General features: G+C 35.1%; 1 protein-coding gene across 1 annotated transcript in view; it reads left to right on the top strand.

Annotated features, from left to right (window-relative positions):
• Positions 1-27,153, top strand: part of LOC148942066 (protein rhomboid-like) — a 235,541-nt gene that overhangs the window by 188,553 nt on the left and 19,835 nt on the right. Inside the window, exon 6 of the mRNA XM_089103114.1 lies at positions 18,290-18,520. Within this exon, the coding sequence (XP_088959240.1) occupies positions 18,290-18,520 (231 nt within the window). The remainder of the gene's footprint in view (positions 1-18,289; positions 18,521-27,153) is intronic.

The raw sequence follows: 27,153 nt of genomic DNA, 5'->3' as shown, positions 1-27,153 counted from the left end.
GCTACGTCATGCATGGCAACCCCGCTACTCTCGGCAGAGTTCCGCCACACTTAGCCCATGCAAATCTGCCACGCTTGGCACGTGCCAAATGGTGCAAATGATTTTTGAGAGTGAGTGACCCCTCGCACTGATGGTTAAAACGGAAACATTGTCCTTTTTCTTTGTTGCAGACGGAGGGGACAATTATTCGATCTGCCATGTCCTTTGCGCATGCATTTTTTTCCTCGAATTGGTTTTTTTTTGCGTTGCTATTCTTTTTGAAAATTATATGAAAAATATTACTTTATTTCTAATCAGATATTTTTTGCATGCCAATGTAGCGTATATATTTATCATAAATTGTATAAAATTTAATGCTCCAAGAGTCTGTTTTAATACGAAATATCGCTTAAATACCTTTCTTTGCAAAACCGCCACAAAATGACCACCCCAATAGTGACCACCAACATATTAAACCGTCTAATTTACTAATATTATCACCACTATATTCCAGTCTGCACGATTAAGACAATCTCACAAAACACCAGGTAATGACAGTATCACAGGAGGGGGGTATACGGCCTTTTTTGCTGCGATGAACCCCACCATAATTTCGAATCGGCGGGGTTTACCTGAAGTGTTTTCGAAACAGAATTGAAGGGGTTGTGATAAACGCTTTTAAAATTCCTTTCATTAGTGCGAATGGTAATAGAGATAGAAGGAAGCTTGAGGGGGAGATGGATAGGGAACGTGATGGGAGGAGGAATATGGATATAGAAAAATAAATACTAAATTTTAGCATGAAATAAATCTTACTGCAATAACCATGTTTTAGTTAAACAGAAAATAACCAAACCTAATCGCTTAACCGAACTCTCAAACCAAGCATGGCAGAACTGCGATAAGTGTTGCGGGGACTCTGCCTCCTTAACGTACGCCCTAAAAATATACCAAGCGGCGGAGAGTAGACGACTCTTTGGCTCAAATTTTGCAAAGAAAGGAACATTTATTCTTCGTAGGTTGTATTCTGTCTAATTTCTCAAAAAACAAATCAGCCTACATGAAAAGCTGGAAAAATATGAAAAAATATAGAAATTTTGGAAGGGATTTAAGGCCTAAACTCCCCTCCTCTGGGTAAGTACATAATAGGTGATTTACCGGGTTTGTTTCTGATACATTAGAAAAACGCTGTGATAGCACAGCATATTGATACTCTGCTTGGCAATAAGGAGCCCGAGTTTCGATTCCCTCTACCGCGAAGTTGGGCGACAAGTTTCCTAGGTGTCCATATAAAGAAAAGACTCGGCAACTGAAATGTCGATTCGATGTACAATGCGCCATCACTAGCTCTGGAGGATCTTATTCCGTGTAAATCGGGATTTTATATGTCCCCCCCCCTTCACAGTTTATGTAGGTCGGACGTCCAGTCGCATAGTCGAACCAGTCGTGATGTTTACTTCGATATTAAAAACTGACTTTTTTATTCTTTGAATTGCCACCTTCCTCCCTTGCCTTTCTCATTTTACATAAAAAAAAAAATGGGAAAACAAAACAATGGGAAAATTTAATATAAAACAACCAGAAATTACAAAAATGAAGAAAATGCTAGTTAGAAAATGCAAATTAAAAAATGCTAAGAAAAATGAAGGCAGGCTTAAAAAAATTGCTAAAATCGACTATTGCCGCCTCCTGCAACGGCTCATGTTTTATTTATACTTCACTGAAAACTTAACAGGCATCTTGGATTAAAAATTAGCGTCAATTCGCGAATGTCCGAGGGAGGATCGTATTTTAAACCTAGTGGGCATTTTTTTATTTTCCAATGAAAATACCAAAAAGGTATTATTCAATGAAAATACCCGACAGTCAGGATTACGCAAAATCTAGGGGAGGGGGGACAAATGCCTCCCTCCAATTGACGCGATTGGTAGTAAAACTAAGTTGTTTCTTGCAAATATCCTGAACACTGACATCGAAAAAAAGTCTCCTGGAAGTTTGAGCAGTATTTAATGGTTGTTTTTTTTTATTGTAAAAAATGTCAGGAAATGCATTTTTCTCCTAGAAAACACTGCATACAATTTTAGAAAATTACATATAGTTTGGAGAGCCCTCTTATTTTATTGTTACCATGTTATGTGACTTAATGAAGTTCACCTTTATTTGAATTTTAAGATTCTTTGACAAGCAATTTGAATCAAAATCTATTGTTTTCCGGGCTGAATGGTAAGTATAAATTTCTACTTTTGTTCCAAGCATTTCTAAGAGGAAACGAAACCCCTTGTTCGCGGTATTGCATATTCATAGAGAGAAATTCCGCTGTTTGCCACCCAGAAAGTTTTTCTCTTGTTAAATTTCTTTGGTATATGGCTTATAGTAAATTCAAACGCGCCAGGGAAACTCGTCTTTCACGCTGTAGCTTTACCCAAGAAACAAATTCTCTTCGCCGTTTTTTGTTGCGTTTTTTTTTCCAATTAGAAATAGTTCTAGCTGAATGTTTTGCAGTATTAGTTTTACGTTCATCCCTTTTCTGCTCTAATATTTCTCCTTTCTGTATGTTTGAGCGAAAACCTGATATTCTGAGCACCCTTGAAGACAGCTCTAGATTTTGCACCAACATTGTGTTTATTTAAGTTTTTATTATCCCCTTTTTACGTTTCTCATAACTGAACAAAACTGTGCCCTCTTTCAGTATAATAGACAAACCGATTTGTAGTATTTTCATCCCAATTTTTAATCCTCATATTGCTTATAAACCTTTTTTTAACCGCATTTTATAAACTGCATTTCGCGTTTAAAAAAAATCTTCTGTCAATCCCTTACATGGTGTGTGGGGGATGGGGTATTGTCTCTTGAGATATGCCGGAAAAATTCCGGCTCGGTGAAACAGCGGCCTGAAAAATGAACCTACACTGCTTACGACACTTAGAGGCATATCACTTTTTTTCAGTTGAGTGGCAACGCTATATACTCTACGTACTGGGTGGCCCAGTAATAAACAAACGTTGTAAAAGCTAGTTTCATAAAAAAAAAGTTTGGTACTTGTCTATACATACTCGAGAAGTGAAGTTTGGTTAACGCTAATGAAAAAAAATATGATGAAAATAGAATACTTTATTGGCAAAATTGTCAACGCAGAAATGTCCTCAAGAATTGCGTTAAAATGAACACTTCATGGAGGTAGTTATTCCAATCGACAACTGTTTGTTTACAAATGCCTAGCTCTTGTTGACATCAGGCCACAGCAGTGGCGGTCCAGAGGTGGGAGGGGGGCGCGCGACCCCTAACGTCGTCTAAAGTAGAGTAATTTACTTAATTAACGCAAGTTTGCGTTAATTAAACTTGCTCCTAACGCAAGTTTATCGGATCAGCCTGTTTTGCGCCCCCCTCCTAAAAAAAATCCTGGATCCGCCCCTTGGCCACAGACGACAATTCGTTAACCCAGAAATAAATGAAACGAACTACATTAACAAATGATATTTTACTTTTAGAAAACCACGTACTGACACGCAAATTGACGGTTTTCAAACATGGCCTAGAGTTACAATTCCAAAAATGTTGCTTCTCGTAAGAGTACAAAGTCATGGTGTGTCCATTGACGCAATGTTTTGTTTTGGGCAACAATCCCTTATCCTGGAAAAATATAAATGCCTGTTCTTCAGTCCTTGGCAAACCCCAAATATTAATTTGAATATCTATGGCGATAGACTATATTATATCACGGTACTCTTTTACTAAACGGACTCTTTTGTATACGGCAATGCAAACAGTCACGAAATAGACCGAGACGCGTTATGAACAGCAGGTTTACGCTGCCTTCTGGATATAACAAGGCAAGAACTGTATTTAAATTATTGGTTTGGGGGGGGGGGGGGCGGGACCGAGGTTAGGTTACTTATATAATATATGCTATGCTTTGCCCCCCACCCCCCAAAAAAAAGTGCAAACATATAGCCCAAATTTGTTTCTAAACTATTATATATTCATCCTATTTTATTTTACTTCATTAGCAATAACCAAACTAGCACTATATAAAAGAGTCCGTTTAGTAAAAGAGTACCTTTATCACTGGTCAAAGCAAACTAACCGGTGTCCTGACGAATCGTGTTAATAATGAACTAAAATGAACTAGGTCAAGTATCGCGTAAAAATGAACTTTTCTTTCTCTTTGAGACGGTCAGCCGACGCCGAAGCTCCCAATTGAATAATTCCCAAATGACTTTCGCAGTTTTGTTAATAAAGTGTTCTATTTTCCTCATAGTTTAATGTCACCAAACTTCACTTCTCGAGTGTGTTTTATATAATATACAAGTACCAAAGGTTTTCGTTTTCGTGCTGCGTTCTCCTTCCGTATAAATTTTAACCTGTTATTAGTTTGTTGTCCTTTTTATGGCCATTTACGATTCTTTGGTATATCCTGGTTTGTTCATTTACGATTTTTTTCGTGTGTCCTTTTTACTCTAATCTCATTTTTTTTTTTTTTTTTTCAACAGGCTGTAAAGAAAAGGTAACAAACAACTTCCTAACTCGCTTAACTACTCTGTTACTCCTTTCCCTTATTTTTGTACTCTCTTTTTTGTCACTTTGAAATCTTATTATTTACTCCTGCTTCTTCTTTATCTTTACTAAATAATCTCACTACCTGTTTTGAGTGAAAGACATTGAGACATAAAAATACTCGGGATATGGGTTGACATTTTACAATCCTATAAATCAAGGTTACTTTATGAAATAAGTGAGTTTACCACAATAAAATTCAAGGGCTGGAGGAGGGGTAGTAAATCCTTAAAAGCTCTTTTCGGTTATGTAGATTGTTTAAATCCTAATTGATCTTGGGATAATGGTTTACTTTAACGGAATTCCGCTGGGGAATGCCTTGCAATCGTAAGCAAAGGACAGAATATTTACTGTATTCTAGAATATTCAAATGTAGCGTTGACTCTCGACAAATTTGACACTCGATAATTTCAATCTTGCAATAATTAGAACGTTTTTGCGGTCCCTTGCAAAACACTTGATAAATTTAAAAAGAAACACCTCTATGATTTGAATCTGTAACGTGGACATCTTGGTTGGCAATATTCAATAAAAATATATAAATTCTGCTGGATAGCATTGATAAAAGTGAGAATGTGAAAATAACAGTTTTGACCTCTATTATTATGATTGATACGGCCTGAAAAAGGTCAGTTCGGTACTCTCCCATTATGTGGACACCTCTAAAAAGTCAAGTTTGGTTAATGCTAATAAAATGAACCAGAATAGGATGAATATATAATAGTTTAGAAACAAATTTGGGCTATATATTTGCACATTAGGGGGGGGGGGGGGTAAAACATTGCATATATTAAATACGTAACAAAACCTAGGTACCTTTCCCCCTCTAAACCACAGAAAAACAACAGTTTAAATATAGTTACCAGAGTGAAAAACCCCTGAATAATTGTTTATACAACATCAGGTAGCGTCAAATCTTTGGGCACTTTCGTATTATATGGGCCTTTCTAAAAAGTCAAGTTTGGCTAATGCTAATGCTAATGAAATAAAATAGGATGACTATATAATAGTTTAGAAACAAATTTGGGCTATATATTTGCACATTAGGGGGAGTGGGGGGTAACGCATAGCATTTAATAAATACGTAACCTAACCTAAACTAGGTACCTTCCCCCCCCCCCTCAAAACACAAAAGAACAACACTTTAAATATCTTAAAACCCCGCTATACAATGTATTTCTCTACTGCGGTGCATTGAATCATTTTGTAAAAACAGGTTTTTCATTGTGTCTTTCCCGTTTGACTGTAGCATCTCTTGTTGGACTTCTTTAGAGGGGCCCATATAATGCGAAAGTACCAATCTTTGATTTTGTCGAGGTGATGCCTCAGGTTTTCGTGACTGTTTTTTGGAGGTGTCCACATAATGGGAAAGTACCGCCAATTCTATCACCCTACATAACTGGGGGGGGGGGGGTTGTTTTTTTTCAGTTATATCGTAACGATTCCCGAATCTGATGTACGAGCTCTATAAATGGGACGTTATGGGCTTGTATAGTATTAATCGGGATGGATTTGAATCGCTGGTAATGAATCTTAGAAATGGTTTAATCTAGAGAATAGTAGCATATGGCATTAACTTAGGATGCAGTTCATGGTGCTGCCCTTCCTCTATTTGAAGAGAAGCAAAAGCAGCTACGGTGTTACAGCTGACGTCTCATGCTTGGCGGCCAAGGCATCTGATACTATTGTGTCCAAAAAGGCCTTTTATTATAAACACTTTTATTATAGCCTACTTCGTCTGTCAAGGTAAATAATCTCAGACATTTAGCAATGCTTCGGTAATGTTTGGTCTAAAATTTGTTTTGTTTCATTACATTTTTCTTAATAGTATTTTTTAGTCCTTGTATATATCTGTATATATATATATATATATATATATATATATATATATATATATATATATATATATATATATATATATATATATATATATATCCGCGACCCTTGTTCGTAAGTAATACTAATAAAAAAAAACTATTTAAATGGCAGTGAATTCCTTTTTAATAATCTGTATGACTGTATTCGCTTTTGTAAAATACAGTCAATATCTTCGTTAAGAAACTGTCAAGCTTGTTGTTTTTGCTAAATTTTTCTAAACTTTTACTCAGATTTCCCAGACGCACAAAATCTCTAACAAGTTTAATTTTAGAGAATAGAAATTAGAATTATTTTAGAAATTGTATAGACAGACAGAGATAAGAAGTTCAGCCAAAACTAATCCTGTCATTCTAGTGGGGAATAGTCCCTGTGGAATTTATCATGGCGGATCTTATGGACGCATTTTTCTGGGTTCAGGAAAGCACGCGATGTAATAATTACTTTAAAATTATCCCTGTTTTTTTCAAGTGAGCATTCGACTATTAAAGAGTGAAATGAAACTGATGAATCCCATAAAAAAAAACAAAGAGCGGACAGAGATGAGTAGATTTATTGCTTATTTGAATTTAATGCAGCAATGATTCATTCGACAGATTTTTAAAAATCATTTTGTTTGCTTCTGAACTTGAGCACAGCTCAGTTCAAAACCGGTGCATTCAAAATTTTGTGGATTCTGGAGGTTTGTGAATAAGATAGGCTTTGTGCTGTTTTCTTATAGGTTACTCATATTCCAATTTACCCTCGAAGCTCGTAAATTTTTTGAGCTTGATGCAACTTCGAAATAATTTACATTTTTGCCGTATATAGGCCTATGGTGGGGAGGGGGGGGGGCAAAAAGTCACGATGCGGGATTTCCATGGGTGGAGAGTTGCGCGGGTCTTATGAATCCCTAGGGACCAATGTCTTCTGATGACTATAGCCAATTGGTGCTCACAAGGAGAAGGCCATACCGGTCACTCTCCTTCCTCCTCTTTCCTGGGCGAGACCAAAATGCGTGTAAGGTGCAAAATGCAGTATTATTTGGAGGAAGTGTAATACTTTTCCCGTATTTTTTATTTCCAATATTAGGCTAGTCTTTTTTGGTACTTATGCGCTATATATAACACTTCGCTATAGACTGTACAAGGAAAAATCAATGGAAACCCGTCAAACGAGTATTTGCAAGAGATAAATGGATTGCAAAGCGTGGTTTCTTATTGCGTTTACAATATTTAAACTTTTTTTTTTGGGGGGGGGGCGTTAGGGGGGAAAAGGTACCTAGGTTAGGTTACGTATTTAATATATGATATGCTTTACCCTTCACTCCCCTAATGTTAATGTGCAAATATATAGCCCAAATTTGTTTCTAAACTATCATATTTTCATCCTGTTTTATTAACTTCATATTAGTTCCATCACTTATCATTCCACACTAACAATTGTTTTAGTACCGGGTATCTGTCTCTCCCGTTTGACTAGTTTCCTTGATACAGTCTATAATGGTGTGTTGTATATAATACATAAGTAACTCTTTTTCTTCTTTGATGAGTTAAAGCAGAAATGAAGTAATCATGAATTAATTATGGTAATGAATAATTATAATTAATCAAACTAAATGAGACTGACTTGAAATTATATTAACGAAGTAGACAGAAGTGAAATAATTAAGAGAGTCAAACATGCAAGAAGATTGCGCAGGTGAATAAAGGCAGGTGGTACTGATAGCACGTGTCCAAATACCCAATTAACACTCCGGCTACCAACTGACATTAGCTGATAAAACAGCTGGTCATCGGAATTTTACCCCCCTTAACTTATGCTCCGGTTGAGGTGGCTACCCCGTCTACCAACAGATGATAAGCGGTGATTGGGCATAACCGTGTAATTATCCAACATGTTTTTTGTCATAAATACTTGTATTTTCAATAGAGTATGATGAAATGAAATAAACAAGAAGCAAAAGAAAAAATGTTTAAGGGTCCTACCGTGTGTTGAATAATGAAGATGATATATTTTACAAGTGGTTTTAGGCGTGGAACATCACTTACGTTAAGTCATCGAACACGATATTTAAGTTTCCATTCATTTGTTGTTGTTTTTTTTTTTTTTCAACTAACTTGTTTGTTAAAATATCATACAGCTCTCTTATTTTTTGTGGAGCTGGAACTATTTTATTTTGTACTGCTTTTATACACAGGTTGTTCAAGTCCTAAGATTGAAATGAGATCAGGCAAGAGCTCTTGGAAGGCATAGGGTTTGTTAGTTAGGAAGGTAGGCTTGTATGCAGGATTTATTGGGGTGTGTTTCGAAAGAGTACTTAAATTGGTCAAAATAGTAGAAAAAACTCTTTATGTATAAAATACGATGAAAACTGTAGAATCAAGATACCGCTAGGCACGGCCCAATACACCCTTTGTGTAATTTTCAAGGGTCTGGCTTAGGATTATTTTAGTCAAAGTACGCATATCTAATACAATACTCCTGGCTCTGATTTGTAAGCCTTCTGTAACAACGCGATCTTCTTTTTATTCTTGTTGCTTAAAACACAGTTTTCGAAATGTAGACGCAGATGGGAGAGGGGAGGCTCCGTTTTCTTGGGAATAGGGAATACAATAAGAAAATTCACTTTTGAAGCTGGACCACTGTGTACCCCCCCCCTTCGTCCTTGGATGCATTTAAAATTAAGTTATTTTCATTTATATTGTTATGTGCTATTAGCACATTTATTGTCATTTGATTTATTACTCTCACAACCAAGACCGTATCAGGAGCGGGGCTACCAGGTTTGACCCCCCGCCACGAAAATTTGTCTGATATTTAAAAAATTAAAAATGCATATAAACACATTTTTGACGTGTTTTATAAATTTTTGTACCCTCCCCCCCAAAAAAACACCCCGCGCCTGAACATATATCCTGGATATAGTGTTGCTCACACCTATTCGTTGCAATACAAACCGCATTGATGTGGTAGCTATTATTCGTTATTTGCTACAACGTAAAATTTTGAATAGCTTAGTTTTAATTGATTTTACTGTAACAAACTTTGGGGTTTTTGAATCTATTAGAAAAAGCCCGTTCCACCCACCGAAACAAGTTGAAAAGTCTCCAAAATGAAATTATATTTTGCCCTTGATACTCGTACCTCTGCGTCAACTGATATCGTTTTATTTGCCCCCTCCCCTTATATTTTTACAAATATTTTTTGATGGTATTTTCATTGAAAATGCCTTTTTTTGGTATTTTCTTTGAAGAATTGAATAAAACGATAAATTTGCCCCGCTCCTATATTCTGAAAGATACCCTCCCTTCCCTAAATCTTCGAGAATTGACGCCATTGGCAGACTTTTGAAAATGTGAGAAGGTTTTTCAATCGTTCGACTTATGCTAATGAATTCATCCGTTTTACTGCGCGTCAGCAAAAACTTAGGTTTTTTCACTAGTGCAGTAGTTGTAAACTGTGAAGTGTTATAATCGTGTTATTAATAAGTAAAAAAGTAAAATTCATCGGCAAATGAAATGAGAAGCATTGATGGCATTTGAAACGCAAAACGACGGGCAGTATTTTTAGGGCCAAACAACATAGCTGCAAACAGAGCAAGAGAAGAAATTCTGCCTTCGTAGACTCCTTTTCCGACTGAGATTCTTCTATTTTGATGCGTCTGGTCCCTAGGTATTGGCAGAGGGATCCCCAGATGGATTTGAAGGCAAGAATACATGGCACAGAAAGCTTTAATAATGTAACGATTTATACCATTTTTAGCAGAAGGAAGAAACGTTGCCGCATGATTTAGGGCGTCAAACGCCTGTCTGACATCAACTCCTCAAAAAAATAAGATAAAACCAGAAGCGTCTGGTTTAAGGAGCAAATTGGGAAGAGCACAAAGTGCCTTGGGACAACCAGATCCGCTATGGCCGAACTTATAGGTACATATAGCACTTGCTCTCAAACTCATCTGTGATAACAACTAAGGTCTATACATCTTACACACAGAGTTGCCACCCCTAGTGATTTATCACTATTTTTAGTGATTTTCTTATATTGCCCAAACAAAAAATAACTAATTCAGCACATGAATCACTAGATTGATGCAAATCACTAAATAAACCAAAAATCACTAAAACCTAGTGATTTTTTCCCACCGAGTGGCAACCCTGCTTACACACAGCAGTTGAAACGGTAACAGGCTTGAACGAAGTGAACTTACAGCACTCTTTCCATCTTGAGAACTGGTGTGACACCTCAGAATACAATGGCGAAAGAACATTCCGTGCTTGGGAAGGGTCCCCATGTTTGATACATGCAGACCGTTAATCCTATTAATACCGGGAAGTTGTTTTGACTTTAATCCCCCCCCCCTTCCCTCTCTCTTTGTCTTAGTCTGTATTGTACTATTTATTTTGTTTCTGTTCATTTTTTCTTCCGTATCAGCGAATCATGAATAGCATACATTGAATTACAAATTATACTCGAAAGAGATAAAATATTTTACAAAAATAAACCCGTGATAGTTAGCCTTGTTCGAATTTTGGTTCTTCCTCAGAAATATTTTGGAAAAGTATCGCAGGTAATGAATATAATTACGTAAAAGATAATGCTACAAGGTTCCCAACCTTTCCATAATTGTGACCCCTTTTAGATTTTTGAAAGGCGTTCGTGACCCCCCTCCTTTGTTTCTTATTCGCAATGCTTGGTAAATACAACACAACATAAAGGGTTTGACAATATATTGTGGGACTAAACAAAAGTAATGATATTTCCTTTGAAAACTTTTGGGAGATATTTTTGAATTAATCCATAAAAAAAAGCTTAAATCAAACAAAAATCAAACTAACTACACTGCAGGCAGTGTCCAAATCAATAGCAAAACTAGAGCTATTCAGAAATCAAGGAGAATCCCATTTTCTGTTTTTGCTTCAACTGCAATGTCAGGTTATTAAACTTCTCGAGATTTTCACTATTGTTTTGCTGTCAACATTGCATGTTGTTAATGAATTCCATAAAAATAATAATTGATTCACTAAAAAAGACCAATTATTTGGCCTTTGCCTTTTATTAGTAATTGTAAAGGATAAGCTGAATAGAACCCCCCCCCCCCACTACCCAAGAGATAGCCATTAGTTTAAATATGGGTTGGGTACATGTGCAAATATAGACCACCTCTTGGAGAAAGGTAGTTTCACTAAAAAAGTGAAACAGACTAAAAAAAAAAAAAAAATCGATGTGTCACATAAAAATATTGCCAACATCATGGGCAACGCTTTAGCATTGCCTATAGTAAAGAGTCATAAGGCTTCAATGTATTATTTATTATTCATCATTTTCTCCCCAGAGCCACCACATATGGAAGGGATGGTCGTAGAAACTTCAGGGGGGAGTCATTCGATTGGAAATTGAAAGTTCTAGAGTCCTATGGAAGAGTCAAACGTGATTGGGAAGCAACCATCCTCTTTCCAAGCCTTGTTTATCCTCCTCCTCCTCCTCCCCCCCCCGGACCGCCAACCTTCTAAAGCCTATTTGTCATTTGTGCTTTATCGAAAACAGAACTTATTTTATAAATATTTTATATATTTCAACATTGAAAAGTAAAAAATTACTGTTAAATAAAATCTTTCGTCTTGAATTGCTGGGATTTCTTGGAATTAATATCATTGTATATTAAAAAATTCAGTTTATTTTCATTATTTCTTTCCAGACATTTTGATTATTGTAATGATTTTTTTTTTAGATGTTTTTGAAAAATTAAAGCATACTGTTAAAACTCTGTAATTTTCACTAAAATACAAATGAAGCAGGCTTTAGAAGGTTTACGGATAGGAAGGGGGAGAGGGAGTAGCCAAACTCCTGTTTGTAGTAGTTTTTGTTCTTATAAGTTTGATTCGAATATTCAATTTCATTTTTGCACATTTAATAGTTATAAATTCATCTATGTCAGTTTACGTTATCTTTATGTTGATTATTTAATTTTAATTTCTATTCTTTTTGGGATTCATAATTAGGAGCCCTTTTCAATTAGAATTTTTACACAATTTCTGCTTATTTTAAGTTTTAGTAGGACTACTTTTCTTCGAACAACTTGTTTTCTTAATTTTTTTTTAAATAGTTATTTCATAAATCCTGATGTGTTGTAGCCACTCAATGCGTTTGTGTCTTGTCTTCATTATATTAAAACCAGAAATTTATCATATTTATTAGATTTTTTTCCAATGAGTGAAGAGCTTTGACGAAGGAGTCACTCATGTTATAACTGTCCGAATCAGTTTGTCCATCTTCCTACCAAAAATGTCTTTTATTGAGTTGCGTCACTTTCGAAAGAATATAACCTGTGTTATATTTGTTTCGTATATTTGTTTGCTTATGTATATCTTATGTCAAATATGAAATGTATATTAATTGCTTTAATTATTTGGCACGTGATGAGATCAATTGATGTCAAACTGTTCCCTCTTAGCTAAAATTTCAACCAATCAAAATTTGGCATTAAATTGGGATTAGCCAATCAGAATCAAGCATTTCGCTGAATCGGATCTCAATATTTTGCTACCAATTCAAGGTAGTAGTAATCCGGCTTTGAATGAGGAGATATATGTATCATTTAAGGATTTAATATGAAAACGAATTTGAGTTGAGAAAGATGATTGGTATTTACTTGCTATTTTCTTTACGTTTGACTTCACTGTTTGAATAGTTTCGTTGTATTCAGGGCTTCTTTATAAAAATCATAGCTAGTTTTTGGCAATTAATTTGCTAGTTTATTCATCTGTTATTTGGGTAATCAGTGCGATTGTGGTGAGATTTTAGATGATGGGCTTTTTTTTATCTTAAAAGAGTAGTTGAGGGAGGCTACCTCAGGAATAAACCTATAGCCTCAATGATCCCCCAAACAGGTATTTTGCGGTACCTATATCCATCCTTCCTCCTTCAAAACGCACTGACCCAGGGGCAGATCCAGGATTTATTTTAGGGGGGGGGGGGGGCCAAAATAGGTTGATCTGATAAACTTGCGTTAGGAGCAAGCTTATTTAACGCAAATTTGCGTTAATTAAGTAAATTAGACTACGTTAGGGGGTGCCCCCTCGCCCTCCCCGTGATCTGCCACTGCACTGACCTTTGGTAAACTTTCATGTTTTCCTTGAAATAGAATTGATACCTTGAGGAATAGATGCACTGTTCAAATGAGGCACCACGAAATTATCATGATCCTCATACCTTTGCTCAGTGCTTGTTTATAAGGTTTTAAAGATTTGTAAATTTATTTCTTAAATTTAGAAAAAAAAAACCTTGAAGTCCTGCTGCAACAAAAGCAATTGCAGTTTCAAGAACTAGAGGCAATGAAAAAGAGACTGAAAACCGAACATTAAGGCTAAATGTTTTTCGTGAAAAATTAGAGAGGTATAGACTCGTCATCTATGCGGAGCCGCTCTTAGGGGTTAGTGGTGCCCGGGGAAAAATTAATTAGATTGCCCCCCTCCCCACTCGACTCAAATATAAGGAAAAAACGAATAAAAAATATGATCAAAGTGGGCAATTCCCCAGCCCCCCCCCCAGCCGCATTGCCCTGGGTAACTGCTCCGGTTAATTTTAATTTCCCAAGGAATTTCTCCTGTGAGCTGTGTTAGTAGTGGTATCAACTGTAGAAAATGTGGCAGTTGGGCCAAATATATTTTTCAAATCAAAGGGGGCAAATGCGTTGTTTTTTTTTTTTTTTTTTCAATGAAAATCCACCGAAAAATATATTTTAATGAAAAATACTTTAAAAAATGGTATAGTTTAAAATATTTTGAGGAGGGTAGGACATTTTTGTGAATAACTTTCATAGAAGTTACGACTGAGTGGAGGTCTCGGCCGAAATGTTTCTCTTTTTCATTATCCTGTGTTTTCTCAAATTGTCGTCCGTAGTCAGTGTGGTCCTAAAACTTATTTATTAACCAATTGACGTTTTGCAATAAAAATGATTATGAACTTAGGTGTTTCTTGACACCTTGATTACCAACACTTTTTTGGGTTAATCACAATGTGAATCCTAAGAAGGCGTGTTGAATTTATTTTTATTGTGTATTTTTAGTAATTTACGACCTGTTTCTGAGTCACTCTTGCGTCAGTTGTCGTATTTGGTCATACCCCGTCGGGTTTTCTTAAAATACATTATTCGCCAAACGTAGTCTGTCTGTTACATATTTGTAAGAATAAATTTGTTAATATCCAAGAAATATTGTAATTTTCGTCTTGGATTGATGCCGATAAATTCACTGTTTCGCTATATTATCTTAATATAAAGCAGCTTTACGTAATTTGCATTAAAACTGGTTTGTCTAGAAATAGGCACATACACAAAAAAAATATTTTGAAGGGACACGGCATTGGGTTTGTTAAAACCGAGAATAAACCAGCAAAAACAGATGAATTATGTTTATGAAAAATATTGAGCAACATCATGAAAATCTTCAGATTTGCGGGAGAGGGCATGTGGCCGAATACCCTCTCCCCTCCTCTATGCGTGTCTGCCAGCAATGTTTAACGTATTTTGCTAGGTTGATGCCAGATAACCTATTTAAAAGCATAAAAAAATTGGGAATATGAATTGATTTTACTGGAAATAGCATTTGTTTGTAGCATTATCGTTACTTACGTGTTATAGCAACCACGCCAAAGAAGTGAAGTTAGGTTAATCCTAATGAAATATACTAAAATATGATGAAAATATAATGCTTTATTAACAAAATCATGGAAACTACGACAGAGAATTATGAAAGCAGGTCACCCAGAACGCATTATATTAACTACCTAACCGACTCTATTTATAAAATATTTAACTGTATATTAGTATTAGTTTATCTCACTGAGACGAAGCTAATTATCTCCGAATGCAAACAGAGAAACCGGTTTTACTCAGATCAATAGCTTGAGTGTGGTCGCTATAACACATAAGTACCGCATTATCTAGTAGGCTATGTTAAATTTTTTATACCTTTTATTAAAGAATTTATACTCTTCCCTGCGTGCTGGCCAAAAGCACTTTCCATTGGGATATGACCAACACAACATGTAATGACAAGCAATCATCTTGTATTTGGTTTGTTTAGACGTGATTTGGCAGCGGCTCGATCATGTCTCATCCAGAATTTGAACAAAACTGCTGAAAAAAAGGTTTTAAACCTGGATGTTTTTGTATTATGCACCTGAGACATTCTTCTAGGTAAATTTTAAAGTAATGATTGGTTATCCGTTGGACTGACCGTATCTCAAACAGTACGCTGTACGAAAAATGTGGTTCTGTCCGTCTTTCTAGGGCTATAATGAAAGAAAGGTTGGGATGGCTAGGATACCTTCTGCGGATGAAGCATGACAGATTGCCAAAGTCCTTGTCGGCCAACCGTCTAGGACCAAACGAAAAGCAGGTCGTCCCCGAATCGGGGGGGGGGGGGGCTATGAGATAACAGGGAAGGATTTAAGGGAAATGGGAATTTATTGCGATGGTGTAAAGAGGGGGGCTTTTAATAGATTGTGATGAAGGAGGAGCGTGCGTAACTGTGCTGGCCTGAGGTGGTTGGTGCTGCAGTGAGTTGTTAGTAGTAGTACTAACAGTAATGATAAATCCACGTAGAAGATTTCCCTCTTTGGATTAGTTCTAAAAGATCCGGTACTTGTCTAGTATATAAAATACTCGAGAACCTGCATCGCGAAGATGATACAATACCCGGTTTTGACGTTGTCTATACCAGACAATAACCTTCGGCTCGTTGGGAAACTAAATTATAACTATATTTTAATTAAATATTTAGTTGGCATTTGGTTAGGCTAGAATAGGTTTGTTTAGGGTACGTATTTCATATATGCTCTGCTTTACCCTCACCCCTCCCCCTAATGTGCAAATATATAGCCCAAATTCGTTTCTAAACTATTGCATTTCCATCATAATTTTGCTTTATTTAATTAGCATTCACCAAACTTCACTTCTCGAGTGTGTTTTATGTACTAGACAAGTACCAAAGATCCTCCTTTACGTGCGATTAAAAAAGTCGGCAACCTAATAGGGTTTCTGATGTTACTCTTAGTACTACTAAATTTTTGCTTAACCCCCCCCCCCCACCACCACCACCACCACCAACCCACCTTTAAAATAATTTAGAGTTCTAATCAAGTTTCAAGTTCATCGTAATTCATAGTCAGAATTCAAATGGCTGCTGATCAAGTATTTATGCGGGAAGGGGGAGGGTGGGCTTCGGACCTATAAGGTAGGATCAGTCACCACTTCGTTTTTCATAAATAATCTTAGATAAACTAGAAATAATCTAGATAAAATAGGCTCCTGAACGAAATAAAAAAAAGTTATTACCAGAAAAGAAATAAGCTAAACTAAAAATGGAAAAAAATAAATATATATTCATAATAAATTAAATACATGAACCTTATTACTTTGCTATTTCAATTTCTGTCATGTATGGTAACCATTTTTATTCATAATTGTCAGTTTTCTGTTTGGATAAAAAGGTTACCGGGTCTCCAAGGATTTTGTGTTTTCGTTGGCTTCTTAAATAGAAGTTCTGTCGCAAGAAATTCATCGATCTAACACATCTAAAAATGGAAGCAATAAAATGAGGATTGAATTGTTAAAAAAAGAATGAATGAACAGAGATACGAGTAGTAAGAAAGTCAGTTAAGGGGCTAGACCAGTGGTTCCCAACTGATTTTGGGCCATGCCCCATCTAGACATTTCTAAAATCCTGGTGCCCCCACCTTTTATCCTTTTATACAATTTATAACGTCATTGCAATAATATCATTTATCTTTTTGCTCTTTAAATACATGTGAATTTGACATCAGTCACATTAAAAATATTTTTTCAAAATTGAAGTTCTAAAATACAGTTAACCGAAGGGTCTCGTCCTGCCCATGGCCCACCAAAATATTGCCATGCCCCACTGGCTGGGCCTGCCCCCCCCCCCCCCCCGATGGGAATCACGGGGTTAGACAGACATAACATTTTCTCTGGTTAATTTAGCTTTTGGTACTCCCGTACAATCCAGAACGCACTCGAAAATTTTGCTTAGTTGAATTAGCGAAAACCTGGTTTATAGCTATCTGTATACGGAGACAATTAGCTTAGGTTCACTGAAATAAACTACGTTGTAGTTATTTCTTTAATTAAATATTTAATATATAGAGAATATGTTATTCTATTATATTTTCATCATGTTTTGGTATATTTCCTTATGATTAACCTAACTTCGCTTCTCGAGAGTGTTCTGGATTGTACCTAGCATTCTTTCCCTGAAAAGCCCGCGTGTTCTTAGAAAACATTTTAATTGTGCTAAAGCATAGATGCTCTGCAAGGGAAATGTGTGAAGTCAAGTCAGCTGTCCTCTGCTAAAACCAAATGGAAGACCTATTGACGAAGTTTTGTATCCTCATATATTTCTCCCGTTCCAAAAATTGAGGAAAAGAAATCCTTATTCTGTGGTTTTCTCCAAAATTTGGAAATACAGTTACTAGATTTTGGCAAAAAACGCTTGAATCATGCTTAAGCAGCATTAAGTAAGATTGAATGTGTTAAATAGAGAGCCGACCAAGAAGATTCCTATATTTAAAGTTACATATGATGTTTCCTGAATCAGTTCTCAATGCGACACGACTATTTATGTCCCATTGTATGATTCTAAAGTTCCATTTAAATCGGATTTTGAATGAAATAAAAATATATATATGAAAATCAATTCGTCGGCAAATGTGTGTGCTTTTACATTCTGGATAACCTTCTGCTAAAAATCCCAGAATTCAGCCCCCTCCCATTGCCGACCTAAAAAATATGCGTTTTTGCTGACTTGAACGTTGGCGTTCCATCCTTGTAGCAAAATCTCTGATTATCTTTTATTTTGGATAACAATTGCCATATTTACAGATGAGTGGTAAGCGTAGTCGAAGTTTTAAGTGTGCCGTTCATCATCGAGACAGAGAGATCAGCAGTGAGAAGGATTACCATTTGCTCGCTAAAAATCCTACTTTATTCCAAAAAATGGTGAAGCTCGTCGCTGATGAGTACCTTATTGAAGAAAGGGACAAAAAATATTATGCTGATAATTACCAGTGTTGTCCTCCCCCTTGGTTCATCATATTTATCACCATAGTAGAGGTTAGTAAATACAGTTTTTTTTGCTATTTCTTTTGTAATTTTGGAGGAATTATTGTTTTCGAGAACGGAAATGACATTTTCAAGTTTCGTCAGGGGGGGGGGGGGTTAAACTGCCAATTTGTTGGTGAGGATTAATGATAGTTCCGGAAGTATCAACGCTCGATTCCGATTTGTAGCAATGATTATACATTTTCAGTATGTGTTCTACGAAATTGATGTCATTGGGCTTGGAAGAAATGATACAAATCGTTTATATCCATGAAAGAAACTGCGGAGAAGGGTGAAAATGAATTTGCAGTGTTGGTTCTGTTTATAATGTATCGGTCATTCGATGGAAAAGAATTATTCTGTATTTTCCTTGTTTATAGTAACTGCATTTTAAGTCTTGTTCGAAGTTTTTTAAATTGATTTCTAACTTCTAAATAAATCCTCTTTATTTAGAGAATGTCCTTGTGAACGTTCAAAGTAAATAGTCAATCAACTGCATCGGTGCCAGAATCAAATTCTGTAAAAGCGAAATTAATATTTTTGACTTTTAAACTGCACAATGGCTCAACATTTTGTACAGTTTTGTTTCTTTCGAACAAAAAGTTTCAATTGGATCGCTGTACTGACAATCGAAGGTTTGCCCACTTTAAAAAATCGGGTGGCGGAATTGTGCGATGCTCGATGCGAGAAATTACTGCGTGGTAGAGGTGTACTATGCGTAGTTGAGCATATCACACTCCAAGATGTGCAATAGTTGGTAGCGAGTGGGCAATCCTTCTCTACCCACGCCCTGTACAATTTCCCATATCTTTGAGTTTCGAGCATGTGTACTCGTAAGTATAGACTAGGATATATGTACATAATGTCTTTAAAAAAGGGTTGAGATATTTAGGGGTTTCCAAAATCATTATCGCAAGCATCGACTGTGATCAGATTTCTTTTTTCTTCTTCCGATAAACGGGGGTGAAAAATAAGCCGACTAGACGCCCTTCCTTGTCGGATGGATGACATAAAATAACAAAGATGAAATGATGAACCATATCATCCAGAAATTGATACACATGCCCGATAATGACGTTTGGAAGGAGACACCACCTTGAAGTAAAATAATTTAAAATAGAAAGTGATGAAATGAAAGTCGTTAAGAGCTAAACATTTTAAGAAATCCCATAATTTGATTGAATCAGTTGAATAGTTAGAGGGAGGGAGGTGTTCTGAGGCTCTAGGTTTTCTGCCTGAATTGAATATAATGATTACCTTTGACACATTGGCTATATTTCCTATACATAATTACACAAAGATATGGATACGCACTTTCCTCAAAGACCAGAGTCGCACCAGACAACTAGGTTTGTGGGCTTCCTTGCCCATCCCCGCATCTCCAGGTGTTTATTGGTGCTTGCGTGGAGATCCCTATATCCTAGGATTTTTTGTAATTTTTAACTGCTGTCATATCCATTCGTCTATATCCAGTGCTTAAAAGGTGGTAAAAAAATTATGGCCTATGAAGAATTTTCATGAAATGATATCGGACTATGCTGTATAAACTTGATTTAAAAGGGTTTTACGAGATGCGTATAATGAAAATAAAAACATTGTTTATAATAAAGATATTTGGTTGTCTTATAAATTATCATTTACAGCGCGCAATTCATCTGTGATTTTTCGTCATCACCAAGAATTGATACGTGAGGTGCATATTAGTAGCTGGATTAATTTTTGTTATAATTTTTTTTTCTTTTTCGCTTATGAAAAGAAAAATTACAACATATGTTGCTTTTGCTGTGAATGTAGAATTTTCTGATCTTTCATAGCATTTACACCGAATTCCTCATGTCTTTGTCTCTGTTCAATAAGCTTTCTCTAATTTTTTTTTCAAGTCACTGAATAGCTGTTGAGGTGTAACTACTGTGGATGCCTCCGACACTGACTCTTTGTCTGTATCCAGTTTCATTAGTGCCCAAAGGGGATATAAAGGAGGGAACTTTCCCCCCTAGGAAGACAAAGAACTAAAAAAAAGTGTAAATGAAACTATTTAGTGGCATAATATGCCATCCGTTTAGATTTACTATTTCTAAAACTTGATTGATTGCTTGAGCTTAAATGACTAAAGAAGTCTTATTTATAATAATTATAATGTAAAATGTGTCTTATTTATAATGTAAAAATCTCGATATGCGGGTTATTTTTAAGGTTTATGTAAATTTCAGTGCTTTCATATAGTTTTCCTAGGGGGGGGGCGGGGTGCTCTTTGGGAGCTTATTTTTGCTTTGTGTAAGTTTATTTGTATTAGAAGTACCAATGTCAATTCTTGATTTTTTTTTTTTTTTGCAAACATTTTTGTTTTGTATGGTGATATTTTGTCCTGTGATATTTTGTGGTTTTTCTGGGGGTGGGTGTCTAGCAGGAAATACCCCCCCCCCACCCACTGAGGTAGCAGGCACTTTTATGACACAATATCGATGTTCATTATTGATAGCATAATATTCATCAAAGCTAAAAATGAATTAATCTCAAACAGGAAGTTTAAAATTTCAAATGGGTCTAGAAACGTGATAAAGTAGTTATAAACTAGCGCGTGCCCCTTCCCTACAAAGTGAAATTCTATCCGGACAAAGCCTTCCGGCTATTTTCTATTGTTCGTGGTCCACTTATATACCTGGACTTTCGGCTACAAGTAATTAACTTAAAGAGACTTTAAATTATTTCCGCATTTGAGAGCTGACGGAGATCTGGGAGGTCTAATTAATTAAGAAGAGAAAGATGATTAATAAATATTTATTTAATTTGTTAATTTACTTCTTAGGAGCAATGATATAGCTACCATCTTGGGGAATCAAGGAAAGAGAAGCTTGTTTAAACACTAAAACTGATGTTTAGCATAGACAAGGGCAAAAACGGATTTTTTTAGACAGTTTTTTGGTGTGTTTGTAACAAGGATGCACACACACACACACACATATATATATATATATATATATATATATATATATATATATATATATATATATATATATATATATATATATATATATATAACCAAATTGTTTCATGACAGGTGGTTTTTTTTGCGTTGTGTTCACTCACGTTTATGGAGATTTATTGGGCAAAGAAAATAAAAACACTTACTTAAATTTTCACTTTATAGCATTTCATTAGTCAGCAATAAAAACACAAAATTACAGTTTGTAAAATACGAAGTCTTTCTATAAAGTTAGGGGAAGTTTTCTAAGACATAAGTCTTCCAGGGGGGGGGGGCTGGTTACGCCTCTGGTTGCTAATAGGCTACTTAATATGATAGGTGGGTAAATGATGGGGCTTCATTGCTTTTCCAGTCAATAATCTAAAACAGGTCTAGAGACAAGATGTTAGGCCTAGATCAAATAGAAAACTTTGTGGACGTTGACAGGTGGGCTGCCCAATCCTTGATTTTTACAATCAATAATATTGTGATCTCTACAGCTTCCCCCATATCTTCTTGGAATTTCCCCACATGGCATCCACTTTGCCCTGATCTTTCTGTTTTGGCTAATTTGACCCCATTCCCTTTAGATAAGTTCCTGCTTACTTGCCTAATTTAGTTTTTAAAAATTGAAATAACAACTTGAAACATTTTGTTGGGCCTCTCGTAGCTATTGACTAAATTAGAGTTATAAAGTTTATGTAGAAAACGTAATTTTACAGTTAAAGTTTTGTAGTCCCAGGTAACAGATGGAGTCATATACCTTAAAACCGCAATTTTGATTATTTTTTTTTCGCTGCCTCCTCAAATAGAACAAACTGTCAATATAATTATAAATGATGACCTTATGATGAAATTCCACTTACAATCAGGGAATGACTTTCACTATTTTGTATATGTAGATGTAGGCGGCTGCGAACTCACAATAGTGTCTTTTGCAGAAAACAAAGTTTCTTTTCTGATCCATTGAACAAAAACCTTATTTTTATAACCTTTCAGGGATTTTATAGGATTGGTGGGCCCATTGTCCACTCCTCTGTCCCTATGACAGCTTTAGAGAGTCTTGTTTTGGATTAATTTTTTTTTGTGTTGATGGTGTATGTAATGATGATGGGTTTTCAAAAATTCTCAAAAATCAAAGGATATAGGGGGAAGGGGTGGCTGTACCCCTTGTCCTCTCTTTTAATTCACTACTTACAAGTGTTCTATCAAAAAAGTTACTGAAAGTTACTAGTTACTGAAAATACCTTTATTTGCCTACATTAGAAAAAATATATGACATGACTGACTGTTATAAAACTTTAAAAACAAAATGGTACTTAACGTTCTATCGCATTATCAAAGCGGAAACAGAAATTTTCCTTGAATATTTTCTTCCTCCCCAACCCAAATGATCTTTTAAGTGTCTGATAAAAACTTTTACCAATTTAATCTTTTATGTAAATTTCCTATGTAGATAAACACTATAGTAACTATATGTGTTGTATTTTATAAAATATATGCATCATATAGCCAATGGTAGATATACGTAATGCCACAATCAAGGACGTACACAGGAATTTGTTATGATTTTTTTTTTGTCAAGACAAATCGCGAAATAGGCAAATTGTATCAAAAATATAAGCTACTAATACCCACCCTTAGTACATATCTATGTAAGATATAGTTTTCGGGGGTGAGGTCTCACTTTTTTGGTTTATCTGTCTTATTTGTTCATAACGTAAATTTTTAATCCCTAGGCTTCGGGATTAAAATTGCCTTGCACCTTCTTAGGTTAAGTGTTAGAAGAATCTTGACCATCTTGAAGAATGAATAGATTTGAAGAGGCATCTGCAAAGCTGGTGCTTTTATGGCTGGTGCCTACCTCATCGTCCAATGCCTATTAAACGAAAATCTTGCTGATGATTTTTTTCGTGCCCAAATTAATCATTTCAGTTTTTCCACACTTTTAATTTTAGTGTTAGATACGACTAAGGTCAGATTTTTATTATTTTAAACAGGTTCTAAGGAGAATTTGATGGTATAATTAAATAAATATCAGTAATAAGTTAAATTGAATAGGTTAACGCATAGATACCATTTTATTTTAAAGTCCAGAAAAGTATAGGAACCTTTGTTTTCTGTCTTTTTTATGATGGCAATCCTGTTCACAATGTCATAGTTTTATTGTGCTATCATAAATTCTTTAAGTTAACTGTGTATAAAACAAACACCCAATGCATTTTTGGGTTGATTAATATCTCGTGGATTCCCAGAATAGTTGTGTTTACGTATTCTTTTAGAAAATGGTAGCGGAAGCGTTGGAACGTTTTTAATCCCTGACTACTTTGAGATTTCCGCTAAAAGAAGCATTACTGGTTTTAGCTACGAAAACTTTGTTTAATTCAAAAGGGGATATTGTTACTACGGCAACTGGAAAGCATTTCCATGGGATTTGTTCCTCTCCATCGATTTTCTTTTTATTAATTTGGAATACGAAAATATTTCATGTTTAGATTTTATTTCCGAACAGATTGAGTTATTTATATAAAATTTAATCATTGCGCGATTGTTGTGATTTATTTGTTGTGATTTTGTAGGGGATGACTCAACCTCTAAGGACCACACCAGGTCCCGCAGACGCGCATTGGACACATTTTGGCGTCAAAGAACAAGCATTTGGGGGGGGGGGCAAACTACAGTTGTCAATGGAAAAATTTGTCGTTTTTTTTAATGATAGTATCCAAAAATCATTTTTCATTGAAAATACCACTAAAAGGTTATTTTTCATAGCTAGAAGAGGGGGGGGGGCAAAAATCTTGAGGAAACAGACCCCATAAAATTTTGATAATCAATTATAAAATATAATGTTTATATTTACCACCAGTCATTTTTACAGTCCTTCATAGTTTTTTACTCCACGTTTATTACACCCAACCGGCCTCTTTGTTTACCCATGTATTTACGCTGAACCGAAAGTTAATATAAAGCTATGTGTAGAAATTTATGTTTATTACTGACAACATATTTCAGAGTAGTTTTATCTTCATAAGTTTGAAAATAATGGGTATAATTAGTGGTTTCATACCATGCTAGGCAACACCGACAGTGAATTTCTCTCTTCATGGAATTTGTCAAGAAAGCAGCGTACCTTGTAGAACTAGCGTTTTCAAGAATCTGAAAAGTTTTTTTTTATGATTGTGAATATCAAGTGTATATATATATATATATATATATATATATATATATATATATATATATATATATATATATATATATATATATATATATAAAACATATAGGTTGTATATGGGATTAAATAACAAGAAAAAACCACACCTGGTTGTGAAAGGATTTTGTTTTATTTTGTTCATGGTACGTGGGATAGACCGTCATATTTATGCCAGAACAAGGAGGAAAGTGGGGGTAGGTTAGGTTAGGGTCAGCTCATCTAACCCTAAGGACTGTGGTCATCTTTTGAGGAAATAACTCTAATATTTGATATTGACCAAAAAAGGAAAGTTTGGGGTGGCTAAAATTTTGAGCGCTTATTAGGGAGTTTGGTTGACTATTATTCAATTAGCTTCGTTTGTTTGGCTCTCATTTTTGCCACATTTGAATCTAATTTTTCTATTATCAAAAACTATGCATAAGTTTAATTATTTTGCCTTTTCCCTAAATATTTTCTTTTATTTGGGAGCTTCTATCTCTTCACTCAGTGAGAAAGAATGCAACTTTTGAGTCATTTTATCTGTTTTATCCAAATCCATTGTCTAAGGGGGCTTTCGTATGTTTATCACTGAAACCTTTTTCCGAAGTCGTAAATTTTCGGGAAACGCGGAAGTACAACACCCGGAAAAGTAATCCCGGCGGATTGAATTTCCTTATCTAAACCCTCTTGTTTCAACCCTGTCAAAGATCACGAACTCTGGGACCATATGTCCAACTTGTATCTTTGTTTTAGAAAATTTCCAAGATAGCGTGATGGATTTTCATTCACCCCCCGATTTCATCTGGGATAAACTCCTAAATTCCTCGTTCCAAAATAGTTTTGTTGACGTCTAATCTGTTTCAAAGGTATTTGTTTTTAGTTAAAAGTAATTGATAAATAAAACATTTACATGAAAGCACAAAAGCCGCCATTTAATGGAAGGCCATGGGGCTCGTAACTAAAATTAAATCAAGCGTTCCAGGAAGAAAAATGTCCCTGAAATATGATAAATATTGATATCCTTTATTCTTGCCCCTCCCCAGGAATATTTCTGACTCCTACTAAAGAAGCCACAGGACTAAAATTTCTAATTATTATTATATACTATCAGTATTATTATTACTAATATTAAATTAGTGCTATTGTAGTAACAGTTCACTTTTAGTGTTGTCTATCTTTTCTTGTTCTCTTTACTTTGTGCTATATCTCTCTAAATTACATTTGCATGTCTAATTTAAAGTAAATTAAAATAAAAAAAGTAGATTTCCAATTGTTATTTAAGGTTGCTTATTGACTAAACGCCTCTTTTTTCTTTAACGAATAAAGAAAGTTTTACATGGGTGCTCTTACATCGTCTGGCACGCGAATTCGTCGACGAGACCATTGTAACAATGATTTTTTTTTTCCTGAAAATATATATATATTTTTTTTCTGAAGATGAAGAAAAATGTAGAAAAGACGAAACAAATTCAAAGAATTTAAATTGTTCCAGTGAGTGGGTTTAAGATTAGTTCTGCTTTTCTGTTTTTTCCTTTTTATGCATTGAAGTAGAAATTGCTGTGCAATTAGTTAAGGATTCCGAGTTTGAGCTTGTGTCGGTTCTACCTCGAGACTTTATGAAGCAGGTGCAGTTTTCGGTCCACGGCTTCTTCATTTACTTTGTGGTTACTATCAAACTGGTTTTTGGACATTCACTTTGAGTTATATTAAAGCTCAGTGTCCATGACATAAAATTAGGACTGTAAACTATAAAATACCGTATATAATGTTCACCAACACTTAAATATGACCCTAGTCCTAGGTCCAGAATCTGCTTCGGGACCGGGAATGCAAGGGCTTGACGTGAGCCCCCTAGAGGCTCCATGAGAAAGACTGAGATAAGGGGGAACCATATGAACTACAGAAACCACAATGTTCCCTGAAATATATAATTTATTTAAGAGTTCTTTAAAGACGAAAAAATGAACCACTGGTCTTGAATTCAGGCAAAAAAAGATTTGCTGATATGGAAGGCTTTCAACCTAAAACACAGAGATTTGGTGTAACATAACGTCTTGGCTTTTAATAGTAAGCCTACATCTGTAGGTTTTTGCTTGGAGCTCTGGGATACATGAAAATTTAAAATTTTAAGTGGAAAACAAGAAACTATATATATATATATATATATATATATATATATATATATATATATATATATATATATATATATATATATATATATATATATATATATATATATATATATATATATATAATATATATATATCCTTGTTACAAATACACCAATAAACTGTCAACCTGTTTTTGCCCTTGTCCTGTTTTATTGCTGACTAATGAAATGCTATAAAGTGAAAATTTAAGTAAGTGGTTTTGTTTTCTTTGCCCAATAAATCTCCATAAACGTGAGTGAACACAGCGCAAAAAAAAACCTGTCATGAAAAAATTATATATATATATATATATATATATATATATATATATATATATATATAT

Source organism: Artemia sp. Qi Xiang Cuo, chromosome 17 (assembly GCF_049724085.1).
Source record: "Artemia sp. Qi Xiang Cuo chromosome 17, ASM4972408v1, whole genome shotgun sequence".
Taxonomy (NCBI): Eukaryota; Metazoa; Arthropoda; class Branchiopoda; order Anostraca; family Artemiidae; genus Artemia; species Artemia sp. Qi Xiang Cuo.
This window is presented reverse-complemented; position numbering and strand designations above follow the sequence as displayed.